The sequence below is a fragment of the Onychomys torridus genome, chromosome 8, assembly GCF_903995425.1.
Source record: "Onychomys torridus chromosome 8, mOncTor1.1, whole genome shotgun sequence".
NCBI classification, from domain to species: domain Eukaryota; kingdom Metazoa; phylum Chordata; class Mammalia; order Rodentia; family Cricetidae; genus Onychomys; species Onychomys torridus.
This window is the reverse complement of record NC_050450.1, coordinates 90,758,603-90,783,302: the sequence shown is the minus strand read 5'-3', so window position 1 is coordinate 90,783,302 and position 24,700 is coordinate 90,758,603. Positions and strand designations below refer to the sequence as shown.

At 43.8% G+C, this 24,700-nt stretch overlaps 1 protein-coding gene across 2 annotated transcripts; it reads left to right on the top strand.

The window, feature by feature from the left end:
* The first annotated feature begins 1,590 nt into the window (after nucleotides 1-1,590).
* On the top strand, nucleotides 1,591-24,700 carry Gjc1 (gap junction protein gamma 1). Of its 2 annotated transcripts, none has more exons than XM_036196676.1 (3): nucleotides 1,591-1,765; nucleotides 21,477-21,550; nucleotides 23,090-24,700. In XM_036196676.1, the coding sequence occupies exon 3, from the start codon at nucleotides 23,110-23,112 to the stop codon at nucleotides 24,298-24,300; it is 1,191 nt and encodes a 396-aa protein (XP_036052569.1). In that variant the 5' UTR covers nucleotides 1,591-1,765; nucleotides 21,477-21,550; nucleotides 23,090-23,109; the 3' UTR covers nucleotides 24,301-24,700. The 2 variants fall into 2 exon arrangements, with proteins under 2 accessions (XP_036052569.1, XP_036052568.1); XM_036196675.1 differs by lacking the exon at nucleotides 1,591-1,765 and adding an exon at nucleotides 2,130-2,318.

Here is a 24,700-nt window from a genome sequence, read left to right as displayed (position 1 = left end):
AAGACTCTGTCACAAATATTTTGGTGACTGTCTGTAGGCGTTTCTGTAGAAGTCCCATGAGTCTCTAAAGTTCTAGTGTGTTCATATGTTGACACTTCAGTGGATACGTGCTCTCAAAGTGTTTTGTACCAATTTACATGTGTGTCCAGGCTGTGATTTTAGCATTCTAGTCCTCATGTTCTAATGTCCTCTGTTTAGTATCCTTTTCCCCTGGAAGAGGGGGCTATGATTAAACCCAAGGCCATATGTGACCTAGGTAGTAAGAGCTCTAGTGTTGAGCTACACCCAGCCTCAACATGTTTTTTAAATTTTAAATTAATATTTAAGTTTTAAATTATTATTTACATGTATTTAAAAGCTCTTCACATTTAGCACTTGACATATATCTCTAGAGAATATGATGGCGAAGGCCAACTGGGGAGAACTTTGATACTGAAGCCAAGCCAGTTAAGGAACTAAAAAGACCCAAGCAGCCTAGGGGGACAGTGTTGGTTCTCAGTAAACCAAATGTGGATTAGAAGTAGCTATCACGTAAGCCAGACAGGGTGGCCCTCACCTTTAATCTGGCAGAGGCTGGAGGATGTCTGTGATTTGAAGACCAGCCTGTTCCACAGCAAGCTTCAGAACAACTAAAACTACATAGAGAGACCCTGTCTCAAAAACAAAAATAGAGGTTCAAAGCACCAGTGTGGTGATGCCATGCCTCAAATCCCACCACTCAAGGGATAGAAGCTGGCGTCAGGAGGTCAAGGCCAGTTCTCAGCCCTATATTGAGTTTGAGACAGCCTGGGCTACATGTGACCTTGTTTCAGAAACAAAATAACGAAAAATGAAAATTGAGGCTCAAGTGAGAGAGCACATGGTTTGATTTTTAGAGAGAAGCCAGAAACTAGGATGTAAAATTTTAGGCAATTTATATTTTTGAAAAACATCATAGAGGTCAAACAAAACCCCGGGGAGGGAGGGCATCCCTTTTAGTTCTTAGACCTGTGAACTAGCCCGCAGGGCTTGGCTTCAGGTGAAATTTGACCCGCAAATCATCTCGCTTGTTGTAGCTTAATTTCTTTCCTGGCCAGAGGCAAAACTAAAAGCCCGTTCATGTGTAATTCTAGAGTACAGGAATGGTCCGCACTTGACTGCACAAAGCTGCCTCCTCTCCCATATCTTTGGTAAGCTGTTCTTTGTCACGCAGTCTCTATTTAAAGTATTTAGGGGAATTTTCCGTTTATTCTTTTTCCTTAGAGATTTATTATTTTTAATTGTTTTGTCTCTGTGTCTGTATGCAGGTATGTGCACATCAGTATAGGAGCTCATAGAGGAGTCGGATCCCCAGGGGTTGGAGTTACAGGTGGTTGTGAACCCGATGTGGGGTTTCTCTGCAACAGCAGTCCAAGCTCTTAACCGCTGAGCCATCTCTCCAGCCCGTTTTCCTTTTATTAACTGGCAGCTTCGATCAGGGGAATTCCAGTACATGCACATTTTTAAAAAGTCCAGTCTTTGGGCTCTTGCTGGGATGCAAGGAGTTAAGAGGAAATGGCCTATTACGGTTTTGCTAATCCGAGAAACCCAGGACCTCAAAACTATGTAGCCCGCCTGTAAAAGCCACCAGGCGGGGATGGTTGGCCGAGAGGCCCCGGAGGTTCTGCTAGCAACTGCAGAGCAGAACCTACAACGGCCATGAGCATCCCGAGATCCGCTGGACCGAGGCCCTGACCTAGCGCACGAGATAACGGCGGAGCTCTTTGGCCTGACCCGGGAAACTCAGGTGAGGCGTGTCTCCATCACGCCGTCAGTGGCCGAGCGGCTCCTCCGAGAATCCCGCCGGAGGAGAGGAGCCCGCAGCGCGCCCGGTCAGCCGCCCACCCTGGCTCCGGGCTCCGTGCGCAGGGGTCCTCCCGCCACCGCCGCGCCCACCGCGAACCGGACCGCCCGGGAGCGCGCGCAAGCCGGCCGCGGAAAGTTGGCGCCGGCGCGGGGCCGCGCGCTCCGGCCGCCCCCCGCCCGCCCGAGGCGCACGTGCCGCCGCGCCCCCGCTCCCAGGCCCAGACGGGACGCCCCCGCCCCCACCGCGGCACGCAGTGCGCAGGCGCCTCCCCGCGGGTCCCGGCGGCGGGAGGGAGCGGGAGCGAGAGAGGGAGGCGGCGGGCACGGCGGGAGCGGCTTCAGCCTCGGCTGAGGGCTGAGGCGAAGAAGGCGGCGGCGGTGGCGGCGGCGGCGAGGCGGCCAAGGTGATGGCGACGCGGGGCCCATGAGGCGGCGGCCGGCGGGACGGGCCGAGGCCCGGCGGAGGAGGAGGCTTCGGGGACGCCCACCGCCGGGTGAGCGGCGGCTTCGAGGGGGACCCGGGCCGGGCGCGGCCGGGCGAACTCTGAGGCGCCTCGAAAGCGGCGGCGGCGGCGGCGGCGGGCTCCCGGGAGTGGCCGGGCGGGAAAGGTGGCCGCCGAAGGCTTCCCGCCGAGCCCCGAGGGGCGTCGCCACCCGCGTCCCGCCGCCGTCCCCGGCGCGCCCGCCCTCTTTGTCCGCAGGCGCGCGGTTCCCAAATTGGGAGGGAAACGGCTCGGGCGGGCCGGGGGCGGGCGGCGGCGCTCCCGCAACTGCTCAGGCGGTTGGGGCCCGGCCCGGCCGGCGCTGGGCGGCTGGTCTTTGTCTGGCGACCGCGGCCGCTCCTCCGCGGCGTGCTGCGGGGTCCGGCGGGTCCTCCGTCTCCCTCGGAGGTTTTGACCCGAGGTTTGGTTCGAGCGCCGCGGAGCCGGAGAGGGGCTGGCGGGAGGACCCGGCTCGCCGCCTCTTGCCGGACGCCTTTTCTTCACTTGAGATGACTTTATCCTCACTTCGTAAAACTTTGGAGCTCTGCTGGGGTTTTTCCCCCGTGTGTGTGTGTGTGTTTTAATTGTTCTTCGTGCAGTCTCCAGATTGAAAGCAGAGCGGAGGCGCTAATGCTCTGATTGGGCTGGCGGCTGCCGCTGCGTTTGGAGTTTTTGAGTTGAACAGATTTATGTGACTCGTGTTTAGAATTTGGGGTCTCCCGACACCCCCCCCCCCCTTTTGCCATTGTTTGGGACTGCTTTTCTTTTGCCGAAGTGAGTTCGGTTTTTATCATTTGGGGACATTTTCGGTCCTCGAGAATTGGCCGTGCTACAGATTTCAGTGTACTCAGGCTTTTATTTTGTCCTCATCAACACTAGGTGAAATCGAGGAAATCTAGGTAGACCAAGTGCTGGATAAGATGTCTTATCTGTGTCTTAAGTCTAAAGGTGGCTGGTTTTTGTTGTGCACTCTTACAAGTGGATATATGTGAAAGCGCTGTACAAAGCTATGCAAACGAAAGATCTTACTTCTCTGTTAAGCAGAAATCAGTTTGTTGGTAGTACATGAGTATCTGTAAGAAGAGAATTAACATGGTAATTATGGAATCAAATCCTTTCGCCCTGTATGTAAACAGTTTGTGGGTATTTTTCAGAGCAAGAATAAAAGCAAAGAGAAACAAAGAAGCCCTACAAACTTAGTTGTTTAGCTCCTGACTAAATTAATTGTGAATTTTTGTTAAACTTGCAGGTTTCTTTTGGTGTGAGCAGGGGTTTCTTTGCAGTTACCTTGAGTTTCTGAAGGGCTGTGTAATGGCAGGATGCTAGGGACTAGAGCAGACTCTTCTGGGGAAAGGGTGAAAGCTTTTTTTAAACCAATCCGTTACACCAGATCTTCGGTGCAGAGTACTTTAGGCAAAGGGCATTTCGGAGAGAAAACAGGCAGCAGACGTTTTATCAACGTGTCTTGATTTGTCATAGTCCCAAACCGTTGCTTTCATTCTGCCAATTCTGTTCCTTTGGAGAACCCTGACTATACAGCTGAAGAATAGGAGACAAGGTACTCAGTGCTAGTTTACATATAGCAGTAAATTCTTGTTTTACAAAGTCGGGAGTTGTCAGCACACCTTGGCAAAGGTTTATCTTTCAGACCTGTGGAATGTATTTACCCACAAGGGTTTTCCTAGGTGCAAGGATGAGATGGTCTCATTAAAGATAACATTTTACTTTTTATTTTATTCTTTGAAGCAGGGTGTAAATTGTGTGATACGATTGGAAGTGGTGATCTGGAACTTGATATTCATCCCAGGCTGGCTTTGAACTCTAGTTCCTACTGCCTGACCCTCCAGAGTGATGGGGTTACAGATTTGTATCACCACAGGTGGCTCATTCAACAAACTTCTTTTGTGATGCTGGAGACTGTACCTGGGCTTGACATATGCTAAGCATGTGCTCTGTCACTGAGCCCTCAGCCCCAGCAGACTTTTTCCCCCATTAAGTGTGTGGCACAGAGCTCGAAACTGAATAAACAAAGATGAGTACTATCTGCTCAATGAATTTTGTTGTTGTGTTTTGTTTTTTCAAGACCAGGTTTCTCTGTGAAGCCCTGGCTGTCCTGGAACTCGCTCTGTAGACCAGGCTGGCCTTGAGAGTCACCTGCCTCTGCTTCCCAAGTGCTGGGATTAAAGTTGTTCGCCACCACTGCCTGGCCTTTCTCAATGTTTTTAATGTACAAAAAAAGTTTAGCAGTCTGGTAATTATCTAAAATCCTTGAAAACATGCACAAACTTTTGGAATAATTTTGTTTTTCCTCTATGGAAGTGGAATAAATTTCACATACTATATTCTTATCCTCTAACCTCTAAACAATGTTTAACTTTCATAGTTATATGGCTTGTTTTATCCACGTTTTTTATGGGAGCTAACTGGTTTTGACTGAATCCATTGTAACCTCATGATGACTTGTAACGTCCTCCTTTGAGGATATTGGAGTTAAGTGGAGTTTAGACTCTATTTTTAGGGGATTCCTTTGACTCACTCTTAGAGCTGGGATTCCTGACTGCCCATCCAGGTTAGGTATTTCTGTGGACTTAGATTCCGTCCTGAAGTATGTCTGCTCTCAGGTTCCGATTCCGTTCCAGCTCTCCTCGGGGCCTTCTCTGGTGATGGCTGTGTCTTTACCTCCTAATCTTGGTCTTAGTCCTTACCTTTCTGTCCTCTCGATTTAAAACCAGTCTTGTTCTTCAGTTACTAGGTATGCTGTGAACTTTGTTGTGTTTTGAGACAGTCTCATTCTAGTCCAGGTCGACCTTGAACTCATGGCATCCTGCCTCAGTCTCTCCATGTGCTTGTAGAATTGGAATCACTGCATGTGCTGCTGCTGTGCTCCACTAGTGTATACAGGGCTGGGGAGTGAGCAAAAGCTACGCAGAGAAACCCTGTTTCGAAAAACCAAAAAAACAAACCAAAAAAACAAACCAAAAAAACAAAAAAACCTTTCAGGACTAGAGCGATGGCTCAGCAGTTAAGAACACTTGTTCTTACAGAGGTCATGGGTTCGATACCCAGCACTAACATGGCAGCCAACCATCTATAACTCCAGTTCCAGGTATCTTAACACTATCTTCTGACCTTGCAAGCACCAAGCACACAAATGGTGCACAGATACACATATGAGCAAAATACTCATACACATAAAATTAAATTAAAAAGAAGGAAGCTTATCTTTCTAGTTTAGCCTAGGGACCTCTAAAATACAGTACTCTTCCAGGAATCTATGCCTATCTGGAAGCCTCGCTATTACATATTGTATATTCTTTTTCTGTGTGTGTCTCCTTGGTGGTGGTGGTGGTGGTGGTGGAGGTTTGAAGATAAGAGTCTCCCCCTATATAGCCCACGTTGACCTCAACTGGTCTGTGTGCCTTAACCTCAAGTATTAGGATTATAGGTGTGTACAACTGGTTTAAATATTGTGTTTGTATGTTTAAGGTCTTATGTATGGATATAGTGATGTTTTGTTGTGGTTGGTTTGTTTGTTTAAAGATTTATATTTAATTGGACATGTGGCCCATGCCTTTAATTCTGGCACCTAGAAGGCAGAGGCAAGTGGGTCTGTCAGTTCGAGGACAGACAGGACTGTATAGTGAGACCCTGTCTCAAACAAACAGAGCTAGAGAGTTGACTCTGGTTAAGAGCACCATCTACTATTCCAGGGTTAAGAGCACCATCTACTCTTCCAGAGGACCTTAATTTAATTCCTAGCACCCACATGGAAGCTCTTAACCTTCTTAACTCCAGGCCATCTCTCTAGCTCCTGATACTTTGTTTTTAAAGCTGTTTTTCTAACTTGTTAAACTTCAGTGATGATATCTCAGCCTTCCATGTGCTGATGTTGATGTGTAGTGGTGGTGTATCTGAGTGCTAGAACACTCACTAATGATGCTCAAGGGCATCATTTTGATTCCAGCATCAAAAACAAAACAAAAAAATACCATGTCCCACCCCTCCCCCAAACAACTAGTCCACATAAACAAAGGTACTATATTACCTGTAACATAATATGCATAACATCGGGTTACTATATTACCTGTAATATAATATGCATAACATCGGGTTTGGGATTTAGCTCAGTGGTAGAGCACTTGCCTAGCAAGCGCAAGGCCCTGGGTTCAGTCCTCAGCTCAGAAGAAAAAAAAAATGCATAATATCGAGGAATCATATTTTCAGCAGGATCTTTGCTAAACTTGATTTTTTTTTTTCCTTTGACACATTGCATCTAGTTTTAAAATCTTGCCTTATTTTGTTGTGTTTTTGAGACAGAATAACTTAAACTCTACAGTTCAGGCTGGCCTCATACTCATAATCCTGCTGCATCAGCCTCCCAAGTACAGGCTTGTGGGAGCTGGAGAGATGGCTCAGAGGTTAAGGGCACTGGCTGCTCTTCCAGAGGTCCTGAGTTCAATTCCCAGCACCCACATGGTGTCTCACAACCATCCATAATGAGATCTGGTGCCCTCTTCTGGCCTGCAGGCAAACGTGCAGACAGAACACTGTATACATAATAAACAAATAAATCTTTAAAAAAAAGAGTACAGGCTCGTGCGTTATTGATTTTATCCCATTTTCTGATGTATAATTAGTAACCCATACTAGCCTCAAACTTAGACTATTCTGTCTCAGACTCCTAGTACTGGGATTACAGGTGTGAATCACAAAGCCTGTCCTAGGACATCTTATTTTGAACTTGGAGAAATGGTTGGGAGTTGTGGTGTTTGAATAAGAGTGGCCCCATAGGCTCATGTATTTGAATGCTTGCTCATCAGGGAGTGGCACTACTTGAGGAGATTAGAAGGTATGGCCTTGTTGGAAGAAGTGTGTAACTGGGGATGTGTTTTAAGGTTTCAAAAGCCCAAGCTAGGCCCAGTGTCTTTTTCTTCCTGCTGAAGAACCCTCAGCTATTCCAGCAAAATGTCTGTCTGCACACCACCATGCTCCCCACCATAATGACAGTGGACTAAATCTCTGAAACTGTAAGCAAGTCCCAATTAAATGTTTTCTCTTGTAAGAGTTGCTGTGGTCATGGTGTCTCTTCACAGCAATAGAACACTAAGATGGAAATGGTAAATTAAGAAAAAAATGAATTGTGATACTGAAGCCATTGTATCCTATTGTACTTAAACCTAGAATGTAAAAGTGGAAAATATGTCTATGATTTGAGATCGTACTTAAGAGAAATTATTTATGTATGATTTATGGTTTGCATCTTGGGTGTTCCCTTAAAGCATGAGTTGAAAGCTTTGGTCTCTAGCTGATGATACTGTTGGGAAGTTTTGGGAGCTTTAGGAGGTGACAGTGTGCCTTTGGAGGGTGTGTTTTGACTCTCTGTCTTTGTACTTACTGGCTGCCATGTGAGCAGTCCTGTCCTTCCCCACACTCCTCCCATGATTCTGTACATCGAAGGTAAAACGGTGCCAAATGACCCTGGACTCAGACTGCTACCACAGCAGATCCATCCTTCCTCCTTTTTTGGTTTATCGTTGTTATTCTTTGGCATTGGAAGCTGATGGATGCTCAGTGGTTACAGAGCCTCTTCTCTCTGTTTTGGGTGTTTTGAGACAGGGTTTCGTGTAGTCCCATCTGACCTCAAACTTATCATGGAGCTGAACTTAGCCCTGAATTCTTGATCCTCCTGCCTCTACCTCCCAGGTGCAGGGATTCCAGGTGTGTACCACATCCTGTTAGAATAAGTAGCTTTATTATTTGAACCACACCAGAGCTCTCAACAGCTAGGAGCTTTGTTTCCAGCTGCTTTTTATATGTTTTTCACAGGGAAACTCTCCCCTCACTCTGGAGGTTTGAAATTGCATATATATGAGCATAATTTCTTAAGACAGGAAAAATAAAAGGGAGATCTGTGCTCAGAATAGTGTTCTTAAATTCTAATAGCTAATATTAAAGCCTCAATGTAACATTTTGGTTTTTAAAATGTGTGTTTAGGACTATATGTTAATACTACAAGATAGGTCCATTGAGCTTGTACTGAATCTCATGGCATGTTGTTATTCCAACAAAAGAAACTTTGATATGAAGGAAAGTGATTAGAAGATGAAAATTGTATAACATTCACATTGCAAATAAACATTTAATGGAACTTGTAATTGAAACTGATTTTTTTTTTCCTAGTGTATGTATGTAGGGGGATTAAGCCCTGAACCTCCTGTGTGCTGAGCAAGTGCTCTACTCTCTCGATCAAAATCCTCAACCTCGGGTGGCTGTTTTAATCAGTCTTTCAAATAAAAGTAAATTCCTTCCAATGCTCAGTAGTAGGTGAAAATCAACAAAGAATAATGGCAGGGACTGTGGGCTTTCAGGGACTGTTGGGCTGAGCCTGGTAGCACAGACTGTAATATCAGCACGAGAGGCAAAGGCAAGGAGATGAGGAAGACTGTGGAGGCAGTTCGATGCCAGTCTGGACCATGTGAAACACTGTGTACAAAAAGTAGCCATTTAAAAACAGGAAGCTGGGCAGTGGTATTGCAGGCCTTTAATCTCAGTACTCGGGAGGCAGAGGCAGGATCTCTGAGTTTGAGGCCACTGTGGCCTATAGAGTAAGTTCCAGGACAGCCAGAGCTACACAATATAACCCTGTCTCAAAAAAATCATTGAGCTGGGTGGTGGTGGCACACGCCTTTAATCCCAGCACTTGGGAGGCAGAGGCAGAGGCAGAGGCAGGAGGATCTATGTGAGTTTGAGGCCAGCCTGGTCTCCAAAGTGAGTTCCAGGAAAGGCACAAAGCTACATAGAGAAACCCTGTCTTGAAAAACCAAAAAAAAAAAAATTGAAAAAAAAAGGGTAGTGGTGGTGTGTGGAATATTAAGTGTGATAATCCCCCCCTTTTTGTTAAATTGTGTATTTGTGTGTATGTGTATAGGCAGGTCCATGCCATCATTCACAGGTGAAGGTCAGAGGACAGATTTTTGGTTGTTTTTCACTTTTTGAGGCCAGAGAGTTACAGTTGTGAGCTACCATGTGGGTGCTGGGAATTGAACCTAGGTCCTCTGGAAGAGCAGCCAGTGAGTGCTCTTAACTGCTGAGTATCCAGCCCCAGGTTTTGTTGTTGTTGTTGTTGTTTTAATTTTTTTAAAGATTTATGTGTATGTTGTTCTACCTGCAGGTACACCTACGTGCCAGAAGAGGGCACCAGATCCCATTACAGATGGTTGTGAGCCACCATGTGGTTGCTGGGAATTGAACTCAGGACTTTTGGAGGAGCTGCCAATGCTCTTAACTGCTGAGCCACCTCTCCAGCCCTCAGAGAACAACTTTGGGGAGTTGGTTCTTTCTTAACCCTGCTGAGACAGGGTCTTTCTTGGTGTTCTGCTGTGCTACAGGCTCACTGCCTTTGAACTTAGGGGCTCTTCTTTCCACTTCCCATCTCCATGTAGATATGCTGGGATTGCAGATACATGGTCATCAGGGGTTCCCTAAGGGTTGAATTATGTTGTCACGCTTGTGCTGCCCACTGAACCATCTTACTGGCTTCCTGGTGATGTTTTATGCTTCATCTCCATGTTGGTCACATGAGTGTTTAATCTGTGAAGATTCATGAAGGAGTGTGCTTGTGTTTGTGCTGGAGTTAAACCTGGGGCCTTGTGGGTGCTTGGCAAGTGCTCTACCACTGAGCTAGCTGTACCTCAGCCCTGTTTATTCATCTTACCATATTCTTCAGGAAGTTTACCAAAAAAATCAAGATTGTATATAAAAGTTCAGGTTGAAGAATTCTTTTAAAAAATATATCAGCCTCTTACAGCTGGAACTAAGCTAGTCCTCTTTAGGTGGTACCTGTATTCTCCATTTGTTGTAGGCCTCTCCTGTTTAGTTACTTGTATTACCTTATTGCTATCCAAAGAGTTAAAATGTTAAAAAGAGTTTTATTGAGAAATAATTGAAATCTTACATGTCACTCATTTTCTTTTAAGATTTATTTTTATCTATCTATCTATTTTCAGAGCTGAAGACCGAACCCAGGGCCTTGTGCTTGCTAGGCAAATGCTCTACCACTGAGCTAAATCCCCAACCCCAAGATTTATTTTTATCTTATGTATAACCTGAAGTTCCAGCTCACTTACTTACAGCATCCAAAAGGGGCTAGAGAGAGAGCTCCACAGTTAAAAGCACTGGATGCTCTTCGAGAGGACCTAGGTTCAACCCCAGAAACCACGTGGTGGCTCACAACTGTCTGTAACTTCAGTTTCAAGGGATCTATTGCCCTTTTTTTTGACCCCTGCAGGCACCAGGCACATATATGGTACACAGACATACGTGCAGGCAAAACATTCATACACATTAAAAAGAAGAAAATAAACTACCAAAGAAGATTTCTGGTGTGTGCATAAGTATATACAGGCACCACCACAGTTAATTAAGAGTAGTTGGTCCATCTAAGAGGAATGGTTAATATCCTAAAGTGGTATCACCACCCTCAGACTTAGACTGAAAGTAAATTAGCAGTTGTCTAATTACAGGTGCTTGAATTTGTCTAGATAATTTTGAATTTTATCTAGATAATTGTAGATATTTGAATTTTGTGTTCTGTGTTATAAAAAAAAAAATTAGAAGACAGGCTTGGTAGCATATGCTTATAATCCCAGAACTTGGGCAGCTGGGGTAGAAGGATTGTAACGTTTAGGCTATGGCGTGCCTAGCAAGGCTCTGTCTCAATATTTCTTGGGTGGGCAGTATTTCATTTTATATTTCCACGTACCATTGAGGAAAGTCATGGCAAGAAGTAGTCAGGGAAGGAACCTGGAGGCCGGAACTGAAGCAGAAGCCATTGAGGAGTGCTGTTTACTGGCTTACAGATACGTATTTTAAAAGTTTTTTTTCTATTTTATGTATGTATGCCTGAGTGTGTGCTTTGTGTACCACATGTGTGCAGGAGTTCTTGAAGGTCAGAAGAAGGCATTGGATCCCTTGGAACTGGAGTTACAGGTGGTTGTGAACTGCCATGTGGGTACTGGAAACTAAACTGATGTCCTCTGCAAGAGGAGCAAACACTTAATTGCAGAGCCATCGCTAGCCCCTCATAAAATAATAAAAAAAAATAATTGCAGATAAGGGTTGACACACACCTGTAATCCTAGCATTTGGTGAGTAAAGGCAGAAGGGTCAAGGCTAGCCAGGGCTACACAGTGACATAGTGAGACCCTTTCTCAGTCTCCCCTCATCCCTACCCTCTCAAAGTCATTGTATATTATTTTACAACAGGGGCTTATAACATTATATAAAATAATATAAAATATTCTTATAGCCAGTATTAGGAATAATTACAAATGTAGTATTACTGATCCAAAAGACAGTATTTTAGAGGTTTTTCTTGGTGAAGAGTGGCTTTTTGAGAGAAGGTCTCTGTTCAGACCAAGTGTCCTTGTTGAACTGTGGCTGTGTGCCTCTGCCTCAGATGTGCCACTATGCACGGCAGTATTTCAGTTCTTGATAAATATTGCTCAGATGTCTTCGAGAAGCATGCCAGATCACACTTGCCATTGCTGTATGATGTTAGAACTTCCACAAACCTAGTAATATTGGAAATACATTTATTTGACAGGTTTACTTTCCAAGACTGAATAGTATTTAGAATTCTCAATTTGATCTAAGCTTAGGCTGTTTTAGACATGGACCAGTACTGTCCTTTTTGAATGAAGACAGCCCCACTTATGAGGCATTGTGGATGAATGTGGTATCCCATACTTTTCCAGCTGGTTCCTGAATGTTCTTGAATTCAAACAGAATGGCTCTTTGCCAGTGTAAATTGGCACTTCAGCCCACAATGGTGTGTTTTATTTCCTTGTTGGTTGTTAGAGCCAACATTTCAGATGCCTCTCTTTTCAGTTAGTTTTATAATTTGATTCATGATAAATTATATTTTGTGTTTCTCAAATGTTGTTCATAGCCAGGAACACTTTTGAAAACAAGTTGTTTTCATGTTTATGCCACATAGATTACTGTTTGCCTGTTAGCTGCCATAATTCTTTTTCTTAGAAATTGTCACCAGCTAGTTATTAAGCATCTATTATCACTGATGTGGAATTAACTTCCACTTAAAACGTTCCAGTTAAACAAAACTTCATTGTAAACCCCTTAATTGATTCCTTGTCTGCACTATAAAGCATACTCATTCAGGGATGTGAGTCACTAGTGCAGATCTTAATGGATTGCTCAGCTCTTGATCTGGGATGCCCAGATAGTGAGTTCATAACTTGGTAAGCCTGTCTTCAAGTTTTTTAGTTTAGTCCAGATTTTCTGGAATGACTGTTTGGGAAATACCTTTTTTTTTTAGGGGGTGAAGTTGAGACAGGGTTTCTCTGTGTAACAACATTTCTTAGCTGTTCTGGAACTTGCTCTGTAGACCAGGCTGGCCTTGAACTCACAGAGATCTGCCTGCCCCTACCTCCTGAGTGCTGAGATTAAGGTGTGCACCTCCACCTCCCAGCTGGGAAATAACTTTATGAAAATTTGACATCGTATTATTGTTAATGTCACCGCTATTACTTTGCTCCCTTCCTTACCCTGGAGTGTTGAATTCTTTGTAATTTTTTCAGTTGTTTTATGAATTTTATTGTGCCAGAGATAATATTAAGCAATGTGAACCTTAGAAATCAGCTAGTTTGATATTCTCTATTTATGTCACTGTTGAAAATATGGAAAGGAGATGGAGAGATGGTTCAGTGGTAAAGAGCACATACTGCTCTTGCAGAGGATCTCAGTTCGGTTCTTGGACACATTTAACTCAGCTCCAGGGAATTTGAGACGCCTCTGGCCTTAGTGGGTACCTGCATTCATATGTGTATGTGTGTGTGTGAAAAAAAAAATGCAAAATAAGACCTGATTCTTTTTTTTTTTTTTTTCTGGTTTTTCGAGACAGGGTTTCTCTGTGTAGCTTTGCGCCTTTCCTCACTTGGTAGCCCAGGCTGGCCTCGAACTCACAGAGATCCACCTGCCTCTGCCTCCCGAGTGCTCGGATTAAAGGCGTGCACCACCAGCGCCTGGCCAAGACCTGATTTTTGAAGCACGTGAATCACATTCTGAAATCACTGTCCTTGGCTCCTGGTCCATTCTGCTCAGTTTCACAAAATTTAGGGTTAAGAATCAATCCTTGGTTCAGCTATAGATTTTGTTTGTTTTTTGAAGCGGGGTTTCTCAGTTGTAACCTTGGCTGCCCTGGCTTCTTTTAAATATTTTAAAGTTTTGTTCTGAGTTCATATGAGTTCTGAAGACAGTTTGGTTCTAACTTGCTTCTAGGCTTGGGTCTGAGCATGCTCAGAGCTCCCAGTCTAAATCCAGCTTATCCTCCTTCTGAACACTCTGATGTTAGGATCTTCCTTTTTTGGTTGGTAGGAATACAAAGCATTGCTTGTCCTGTATCATGTCCAAATTGCCCCACTATGAATAGCTTCTTCACACATGCACTAATCAATACTGAAGATGGAGGCCCTCCATAGAGGTCCAGGGCCTGTTTCCATGTAGTGTGTTGCTCTATGAGTTCTGCCTGTTTTCCTCCTGTCTGGACTGTCTCCTCAACTCAGAGAGTCTACTGTGCTTTGTTTGTTCCTCTTTGCTCTGAAAACTCTCCAGTTAGCTCAGATAATTAGAGGTTTCACGTTGTTCCCCTCCTCTCAGGCATTTCTGTAATGTATTGCCTATTGTTTAAGGAGTGAGTAACTACTGTTAATTAAGGTATACAGACATACATTCAGGATCATGATATATTCCAAGATGGCCTCGAACTAATGATCTCTTGCTTCAGCATCCTGAGTGCTGCGGTTATAAACTTGCTACCATGCCTAGTCTGTCTCACTTTTTAAAAAGATTTATTTTACTTGCAATTCTATGTATATGTGTGTATCTGTTGTGGGTTTGTACTTGTGAGTATCAGATCTGGAGGTGGAGTTACAGGTGGTACTGAAATGCTGGAAATTGAACTCAGGTCCTCTACAAGAATAGCATATGCTGTTAACTGCTGAACCATCTTTCAAGCCTCTATCTGGCTTTTCTTTTAAAATTGATTTTTATTTATTTTATGTGTATGGATGTGTTGCCTACATGTATGTCTGTGTACTACATGCATGTCTGCCTGCAGAGGCCAGAAGGCATTGGATCTCCTGGAGTAACAGGTGGTTATAAGTTACCATGTGGCTATTTTAGGGGTAGGGAGAGGAAGCAAAACTTGGTAGCACTTGCCTGTGTAGTCTTAGCACTCAGGAGGCAGAGGCAGGAGGATTGCCGCAGATTCTACGACAGCTTGATCTAGATAGTAAGTTCTCGGCTAGCCAGGGCCAACTCAGAGATGCTGTCTTGAAAACCAAGTGTGTGGATGGATGGATGGATGGATGGATTAGAGGAGGTTGATGACATTTCTATGTGTTGGCTTTTGTTTTCCTCAAAAAAAAAAAAAAAAAAATGGGAGTCTTTGAGAATCTGGGATTGGGCTGGGACCACATGACTTAAGATGTAAGTTTAAAGAGCCATGGCCAAAATGAAACATCTCTGAGAAAACAAGCAAATTGGTTTCTGAAAAATGTTGGACAAAGGTTAGAAACTGAAACTTGAAAGTAAAAATGGTTAACTTCCAGCCCGACATTTGGCCTGATGCTAGATTCTGTACAACATCCTGTCTTCTGCTTAAGCCATCCACAGAAACAGACTGATGAAATGGGAATCAAGAAGAAAAGTATATAAAGGGTTGTTACAGGCTATAAAATAGCAGGTACTAGAGAAATACATCAGTCCATTTGTTGATCATATGTTTATTTAGCACTTAAAATGTATCTTCCCTAATCTAGATGCTGAAGTAAGGGTCTGGCCTTTGTCTTTTAGGGGGGCTCCCAGTCAAATTGAGGTGACAAGATAAAAAGTTGAGGCGCTCGTAATAATCATGATAATGTGTTTGGTTTGCCTTGAGTCCAGACACAGCTCTCAGGACTTGGTATGTACACAGTCTGCATATCTCCCCCTTTAACAGTAGTCTCGGGCTTGCTGTTCCCAAACTGAGTATACTAACTTCTCAATGTCCAGGCATTACCCCATCCAGCTATCCCACCCCTCCTGGTTGAAAGGACTCTTGCAGAATTTTTGTTTTGTTTTTAAGCTTTAATTGATTTATTCTACATTTAAGATGTAGAATGAACTCAAATTTCCTGGTCTTACCAAGTTTTTTTTTTTTGTATGTTTGCTTTTAAGGGAAGCCAGTATCCTTCTTTTCTTCCTATTTATTTTATTGTATGTGTATTAGTGTTACACCTGAGTATCTGTGTACCATTTGCATGCCTGGTGCCCAACGAGGTCAAAAGTTGTCAGACCTCCCTGGAACTGGACTTAAGGATGGTTGTGACTACCGTGTGGTGCTGGGAACTGCAAGAACAGTAAGTGCTGTTAACCACTGAGTCATCTCTTCAGCCCCAAGAGTTTCTTTCATAAAGCAGATCCCAAGGATTGGGATAAAATCCTTTCCATGTGAAAACTGTATGTAGTCCCGTTTGCAGTGGGTATGTGAGTGATGCTGGGAATCCAACTCAGGCCCTTCAGCATGCTAAGTGAGCACTTTACCATTGAGCTACAACTTAGCTGTATAGCAAAATTCATCACTAGTAAGTGCCAGAACTCTAGAGCAAGACTAGCTAACTTTATAGTCTTGTTTTACAATATTTAGTAATTAGATGATCTTGGACAAATTACATTCATTATCTGAATCTCACTTTCTCACGTTCATGATAATCCCAATAATAGACTCTACCACCTGAGATAATCCAAATAATGTGATTTACACTTAGTTTTTAAAAATCCTATGAACTTCGCTTAACAGAAAAATGCAGTAAGTTTTTACTTGATTCTAATAGTGTATAACTAATAGAAAATTGTTATGAATTTTTGGTCTAATGTAATTTAGTGGTAGAATACTTCTAGTGCAAGACAAGGTAGATTTAAATCTTAAGTTACTTGGAAAATAGTCTAAAAATAGCATATTTGGTTTCTGTCCAATAACTATTATATAAGCAAACATGATTTTCTTTAGTGTGTGTGTGGGTATGTGAATCATTTTGAATTATGGGCCACCATGGGCTGTAGTATTCTTATTTTTTAAAAAAAATTAGTATTGGTTCTGATGTTCCTTTTGAAGCCCATGCTTCTTTATTTTAGAAAAAAATTGCCTGTCGCCCATTTTATGAGATGTTAGAATTAGTAAAACACATCATTTACATAGAAAGAGATACAGTATATGCTAAAACAGCCTGCTTTTTTGTTTGTTTGTGTGTTTTGTTTTGGAGACAGGGTCTTTCTGTGTAGTTTTGATGCCTGTCCTGGATCTCAATCTGTAGACCAGGCCGATCTCGAACTCACAAAAATTTGCTTGGCTCTGCCTCCTGAGTGCTGGGACTAAAGGTGTGCGCCACCACTGCCCTGTGTTCAGGCTGCTTTTTAAACTTAGCTTTATAAGCAGGCTGGTGGTGACACACCTACAGAACAGGTTCTAGGAGAGCCAAGGCTACACAGAGAAACTCTGTCTCAAAAAACAAAAGCAAAACACCATCATATTTAGCAGAGTTTGGGGCTTCAAGGACATGGTGCTAGCTTCTGGTTAGTTCTGGTGAAAGTCTGATGGTAGGGCACCTAGGCAACAGGAGACTGGCAGCAGATCACCTCACCAGACAGGAAGCAGGAGAGACTTAGGACTCAGGATCAGACTTTTATAGCCAGAATTCAGTGGAGGAGACCAGCATTCCCTCCTGAGGTCAACTTCCCATTCCAATGGCCAAGAGACCTTCCATTAGCCACCCCCCCCCCCTTTTTTTTTTTAAGACAAAGTTTCTCTCTATAGCTTGAATGTCTTAGAACTCACTCTGTAGACCAGGCTGGCCTCAAACTCAGAAGTCTGCCTTCCTCTTCTTCCCAAGTACTGGGATCAAAGGTGTGGACCACTGCCACCTTGCTTGGCCATTCTAAGGAATAAAACTTTAATATGTGAAGTTTAGGGGGAGAGACATTCAACATAGCAAAGAGAAAACAAAAACAAACAAATTCATTTATTCCTAAGTTCCTTTGTAAGATAATGCCATTTTTTAATGTAGAAAGGTGTTTTTTAAGATTTGTTTGTTTTTATTTTATAAGTATGTTTTGCCTACATGTATACATGTGTATAGTATGTGTGCCTAGTACACCCAAGGGTCAGAAGAGGGCCTTGGATTCCCTGAAATTGCAGCTAGTTTTGAGCCACCATGTGGGTGCTAGAAACCAACCTGGGTCTTATGCAAGAGTAGTAGCAGTGCTCTTAACTACTGAGCCATCTCTCTAGCCCCTAGAAATCTATTTCTTTTTTAGTTTTTTTCAGATTTGTTAATTTTCTTTATATGAGTGTTTTGCTGTATGTACGCGCATCATGTATATGCCTGAGAAGGTCAGAAGAAGGCATTGAGCCCACGAGAACTGGGGTACAGGTGGTTATAACCATGTGGGTGCTGGGAGCTGAGCCTGAGTCCTCCACAAGAGCAGCAATTCGTCCTAACCACTGACCCATTTCTCCTGCTCAGTTAATGTCCTTTAATATTGGGAAGTCCACATTGATAAAGATTGGAGGTGCTGGGCGTTGGTGGCACACGCCCAGCATTCAGAAGGCAGAGGCAAGTGGATCTCTGAGTTCAAGGCCAGCCTGGTCTAGAGTTTCAGGACAGCCTGGGCTACACAGAGAAATCTTGTCTTGAAAAATTAAAAAAAAAAAAAAAAAAGTTTTATCTTATGTATATGGATGCTTTGCATGTATGTCTGTGTTCCACGTGTGGGACCGGTGCCCAGTGACCACGAGGGCAGAAGAGGACACTAGATCTTCTGAGACTGGAACTTGGCATGGTTGTGTACCATCATGTGGGTGCTGGGGATTGGAACTATGGAAATATTCTTAACCTCTGAACTGTCTCTCCAGACCACTTGTGGGATAGTTCTTTTTATGGTGTTAGTTTATCTTGCCTCCCCAGAATTAAGAAAAAGGATGAAATAATTTGTGCATTCTGTCTATAAAGGACAAAGTACCAAGATTCTCTTCTCTCAGACATTTTGTAGTCAAGAGCATAAATTATAGGGAGACCTGCACCAAAAACTTCAGGATGTGGATATAGGATGCTGTGATTCTATAAAAAGCCCATGGAAAGTAAGGCTGGAATGATTTAACACTCTTCTTTTCTCTCAGCCTCCTCCCCAGGGACTTCATGTATCCCAGGCTGGCCTTGAACTTGAATTTACTCCTGATTCTCTTGCCTCCACATCCTAAATACTGAGTTATAGGTGTGTGCCACCATGCCCCACTTATGGGTATTGGGTATTGGAGATCAGATCAGGGCTTTGTATATACTAGGCCAGCACATCTACCAACTGAGTCACAACCTCAACACTTGGCCTGGTTCAGCATTTCCTTTTTTTTTTCTTTTTTCTCGAGACAGGGTTTCTCTATGTAGCTTTGGAGCTTGTTCTGGAACTCGCTCTGTAGACCAAGCTGGCCTCGAACTCACAGAGATCCACCTGCCTCTGCCTCCTGGGTGCTGGGATCAAAGGTGCACCACTACCACCCGGCTGGTTCAGCATTTCTAAGCTTTCAGTTTTAACTAGTGCGCAAGATTCAATTCTGTCTGGGTGTGTTAAAATGGCTGCTTCATACTTTTACAGTTTCTTCCACCAAAAAAGTTGGGTTCTTATCTGAAGTGCAGAGCTCTGGAAAATATTGTTACAGCTATAAACCCTGAAGGTTACTCGTTTGTTAGGCTGCAGAGATGGCTCATGTGGACAAAAGCCCTTGTTGCAGAAACACGAAGATGTGAGTACCTAGCGCCTCTGTCACTCCAGCTCTAGGGAGATCTGACTGCCTTTGGCTTCCATAGGTACCCACATATGTGTGTGCTACCACAGCATAGTTAAAAATAATAAAAACAAATGTTAAAAAAACCTGAAATTTTGCCGGGCAGTGTTGGCACATGCCTTTGATCCCAGCACTGGGGAAGCAGAGGCGGGTGGATCTCTGTGAGTTTGAGGCCAGCCTAGTCTACAGAGGGAGTTCCAGGACAGCCAGGGCTACACAAAAGAAACCCAGTCTTGAGGGGAAAAAAACTCAAGAAATTTGGTCAGGCAGTGGTGGCTCACACTTTCATCCCAGCACTTGGGAGGCAGAGGCAGATGGATCTCTCTGAGTTCAAGGCCAGTCTGGTCTACATAGCAGGTTGCAGGACAGCCAAAGTTACATAGTGAGACCCTGTTTCAAAACAGAAATAACAACAACAAAAAAAAAATTGTAGGTAATTAACAACAACATTTCTTCACTTTGGCTTATGAGAACAAATTGAATTTTAGATTTTGGGGAAATGCTTTACATGTGATGTTTGGGAAAAATCTGAGCCTAGAGGGAATTTGTGGATGTACATCATTGTGAAGATTGTATATTGTGTGGGGGATTGTTTTTGTTTTTGAGACAGGGTAGGCTAGGCTGGCCTTGAACACTTGACCTTCCTGCTTGTACTTCCCAAGTACTGGGGTTCTAGGCTTGAGTCACCACCACATGCAGCCATTCTTGTGGTTTTATGACTTGTGTAGTCAGTGACAGAAGAGGTGATGGGCCGAGTCAACTCAAAGTCCTGTGGTGATGTCTTTTTGTGTCAGATTCCCTTTTATTTTTTGGTTTTTCAAGACAGACTTTCTCTGTGTAGTTTTGGTGCCTATCCTGGATCTCGCTCTGTAGACCAGGCTGGCCTGGAACTCACGGACATCCTCCTGGCTCTGTCTCCCGAGTGCTGGGATTAAAGGCGTGTGCCACCACTGCCCAGCTTTTTTATATAATTTTTCATTAAAAATTTTTTTCTTTCCTTTTACATACCAACCCCTGTTCCCCCTTGGGATCTTTGTTTTTGAGACAGTGTCTCACTTTGCAGTCATGGCTACACTGCATAAACCCGGCTCTGCCTCCTGAGTGCTGAGATTAAGAGTTACGGGCCACTAGGCCCAGTCTCAGCACTTGTTTTACATTTATTTGTTACTAAAATGATAGTAATGAAGGAGGTTGGTGCCATATGGATGATGTTTGACCCTAGCTTTTCAGTTAACATAGCTTGATAATGGACACTGAATCCTGCTTTGTTGGTTTGCTTTGTTGTTGATTGTTTTGTTGTCTTGAGACAGTCTCACTACGTAGCCAGCTAGCCTAGAACTAACTGCCTATGGAGAGCCTTCTGGCCTCAAATTCACGTTGTTTTGTTTTTCAAGCTCACTTTATTTTGTTTTTAATCACAGTGCAGGTGTTTTCTTTCTCTGACTTTGTGAGCCATTGGATCTGTAAATCACCTCCTGTGGAGGCTGGTGTTCAGTGACCGAGCCAGCTGTTGGGGTTCGGTGACTGAGCCAGCTGTTGGGCGTTTAGCTGAACAGCTTGCTCCTACTTGGCTGCTCAGACCCCAGTGAGAAGTACTGGCTGCGGCAGAGCCAGGGCTGTTGGTAACCTGCTTTAACCTTGCAGTACTGATGCTTCTGCTTTTTGCTGTAGTTATCAAACTTCATTAGTGTCCGGAGGTTGGTTGGTTGGTTGTTTTTAGCCACTATCTCACTTTTAACCCTGGCTGGCCTGGAATTCTAAGAGATCTGCCTGTCTCTGCCTCCCTCTTCCAAATGCGATTAAATACTCCACCATGCCCAGCAGTTTTGAATTTTCACAAATTATTCATTTCCCTATTAGGTTTTCTTAATTTTTAATTAATTTTACTTACTTTGGGTACTTCTGGTGCCTGCAGAGACCAAAAGTGGACACTGGCTCCTCTGGAACTGGAGTTACAGACAGTTGTGAACTGCCACGTGGGTGCTGAGAGTTGAACCCAGGTCTCTGAAAGAGCAGCCGGTGCTCTTAACTGCTGAGTCATCTCTCCAGCCCCCAATCATGTTTTCCTAGAGCCTGATGAGCTAAAAACTTTGAGGTCACTGTTAATTTCTCCTGTCACTTATTTTGGGAGGAGAGTCAAGCCTGTTTCCATCTCATTCTGAGTGACCCCTGTAGCACACAGAAAACTTTGTTTCTTCCCGAAAATGACGTTAGTGATTCATTGTTTTCTGTGGGAGGAAGCTGATGACCTGCTTTTTTCTTTTCCCTTCCAGAGAGACTTTGGGAAAGTAACAAACAGAATACCGTTTCTGAAAGAAGGTTTTGGGTAACAAGTTCTGGATAACAGGTAAGTTTGGAGTTAGTTGGTGGTGGTGATTTACCGTAATCTTTGCAGTGCGGTGGGAGAGGAGGAGATGAATATGTAGGTGGGCTTTGTCTCAAATGTTGTATTAGGGGTTTAACACGTGACACGGATTCTAGGCATAGATGTGAGTATCTTGGAATAAAATTATCCTCTAAAATGCTGTTTTTAAAGATGGATGTGGTGACAGACACCTGTAATCCCAGCACTCCAAGTCGGAGGTGGGAATAGCTTCAGTTCAAAGGGCAGCCTAGGCAACATTTGACCCTCTGAAAAACAAAAACAAAAATTAAAAATAAGACCTAGGCATGATGGTAGATATGGTAGATAGCTTTAATCCCAACACTCAGGAGGTAGATCTCTGTGAGTTTGAGGCTAGCCTGATCTACATAGCGACTTCCAGGACAGTCAGAGCTGCATAGTGAGACTTTTGTTTCAAAAAAACAAAAATATGCTGCTTTTTAGTGGATTTGCCTACCAGTTGGATTTTCTGCTCTCATGGATCAGTTTAGCATACATTTTTTTTTTTATATCTATCATTTAAAAAATTTTGTTGTAAGAGCTTCCATGTGGGCTTTTAAAAATAAAACCAGGGTTTGCTCTGCTGTGTGGCCTAGCAGGGACTACTCCCTGGTCTCTCTGTTAGTGCTCATCATAGTCAGTTATTGACAGCTGTCATTCCTTAATTACATGTGAAAAAAGTTTGAGACAGGGTCTCACTGTGTATCTCTGGCTGTCCTGGAACAGACTTTGTAGACAAGGCTGGCCTTGAACTCACAGAGATCTGCTTGCCTCTGCCTCTCAAGTGTTGGGATTAAAGATGTGTGTCATGCCGGGCAGTGGTGGCGCACGCCTTTAATCCCAGCACTCGGGAGGCAGAGCCAGGTGGATCTCTGTGAGTCTGAGGCCAGCCTGGTCTACAGAGTGAGTTCCAGGAAAGGCGCAAAGCTACACAGGGAAACCCTGTCTGAAAAATGGGGGGGGGGGGGAGGATGTGTGTCACTATTCTTGGCTTCTTTAATTACTTCAACATTTTGTTAGCTTGTCTAAAACTTAAACTTTCTAGTAAACTGCCTCTTCACAATGGAGTCCATCCTATTTTATGTTCTCAGTGGTAAACTGTGACTGGACCAGAATGCTACCCTGTGCATTATTTTATTATTATGTGTAGTGTATAATGTCTAGATGTCCTATAACATACTTCTATATGGGGGGGAAAGTGTGCTGTCTCTGAGAAATAAACTAGGAAAGCACACAAAACCTTCTATGTCCAGACATGTGTAAGGTGTGTTAGCTTTCCTAAAGCTGTTAGAGGGAGATGTGATTATAGTCCAACGTTTGTTCTGTGAGTCCTGAAGTGAGTTATGTTTCAGGGTTACAAAGCCCCTAGAAATACTAGGAATTAAAATGTACATTGCTAAGGTTTGATTATTTGTTGAGCACCAAAAATAGAAAGCTGCTTTTAGCATTTGTTGATTTCTCCCCCCCCCCCCCCCCCCCCCTTGGTACTTTTCCATATATCAGGGCAAACCAATTCCATCACCATGAGTTGGAGCTTCCTGACTCGCCTGCTAGAGGAGATCCACAACCATTCAACATTTGTAGGGAAGATCTGGCTCACCGTGCTGATTGTCTTTCGAATTGTCCTGACTGCTGTAGGAGGAGAGTCCATCTACTATGACGAGCAAAGTAAATTTGTGTGCAACACAGAGCAGCCGGGCTGTGAGAATGTCTGCTACGATGCCTTTGCACCGCTCTCCCACGTGCGCTTCTGGGTGTTCCAGATCATCCTGGTTGCAACTCCCTCTGTGATGTACCTGGGATATGCTATTCATAAGATTGCCAAAATGGAGCATGGTGAAGCGGACAAGAAGGCAGCTCGGAGCAAACCCTATGCCATGCGTTGGAAACAGCACCGGGCTCTAGAAGAAACGGAAGAGGACCATGAAGAGGATCCTATGATGTATCCAGAAATGGAGCTAGAGAGTGAAAAAGAAAATAAAGAGCAGAACCAACCAAAACCAAAGCACGATGGCCGGAGACGAATTCGGGAGGATGGGCTCATGAAAATCTATGTGCTGCAGCTACTGGCCAGGACTGTGTTTGAAGTGGGCTTTCTAATAGGACAGTATTTCCTGTATGGTTTTCAAGTCCACCCATTTTATGTGTGCAGCAGACTTCCTTGTCCTCATAAGATAGACTGCTTTATTTCTAGACCCACTGAAAAGACCATCTTCCTTCTGATAATGTATGGTGTTACAGGCCTCTGCCTATTGCTTAACATTTGGGAGATGCTTCATTTAGGGTTTGGGACCATTCGAGACTCACTGAACAGTAAAAGGAGGGAGCTTGACGATCCGGGTGCTTATAATTATCCTTTCACTTGGAATACACCATCTGCTCCCCCTGGCTATAACATTGCTGTCAAACCAGATCAAATCCAGTACACCGAGTTGTCCAATGCTAAGATTGCCTACAAGCAAAACAAAGCCAATATCGCCCAGGAGCAGCAGTACGGCAGCCATGAGGAGCACCTCCCGGCTGATCTAGAGACTCTGCAGCGGGAGATCAGGATGGCTCAGGAGCGCTTGGATCTAGCCATCCAGGCCTACCATCACCAAAACAACCCCCATGGTCCTCGGGAAAAGAAGGCCAAAGTGGGGTCCAAATCTGGCTCCAACAAAAGCAGTGTTAGTAGCAAATCAGGGGATGGGAAGACCTCCGTCTGGATTTAATCTTGGTTGGGCTTAAAACTTGGGTTTTCATAGTTTATGGTGAGCGGCGGCTCACTGAATAACGACTTCCATTGAGTAAACATTTGGCTCTGGTTACCTTCAGGGACGCTGTTGGCTCATGATCCAAACTCAGGGGACTCTGAAGGTGGAGCTGGGATGAGTGGGAAAGGGAAACACAGTGTTCCCAGGCACGTGTTCTCAGCAATAATACAGTTGCAGAACTTTACGTTGTGTCTTCCAGATCCAGAGAAGAACAGATATATTTAAATCACTCTGTTGAACAAGTTTTTGTATGTACAGTATTATGGTACATTTTTTTAGTATGATAACTTTTTTTTGTATTTGTACATTGGACTGCTGTAGTTATACTTTTTTATATTAAAGGAAAAATCCTTGTAAA

Excerpts from the sequence above, each read along its gene's own strand:
- Gjc1 (XM_036196676.1), top strand. The coding sequence starts at position 23,110 with ATGAGTTGGAGCTTCCTGACTCGCCTGCTAGAGGAGATCCACAACCAT.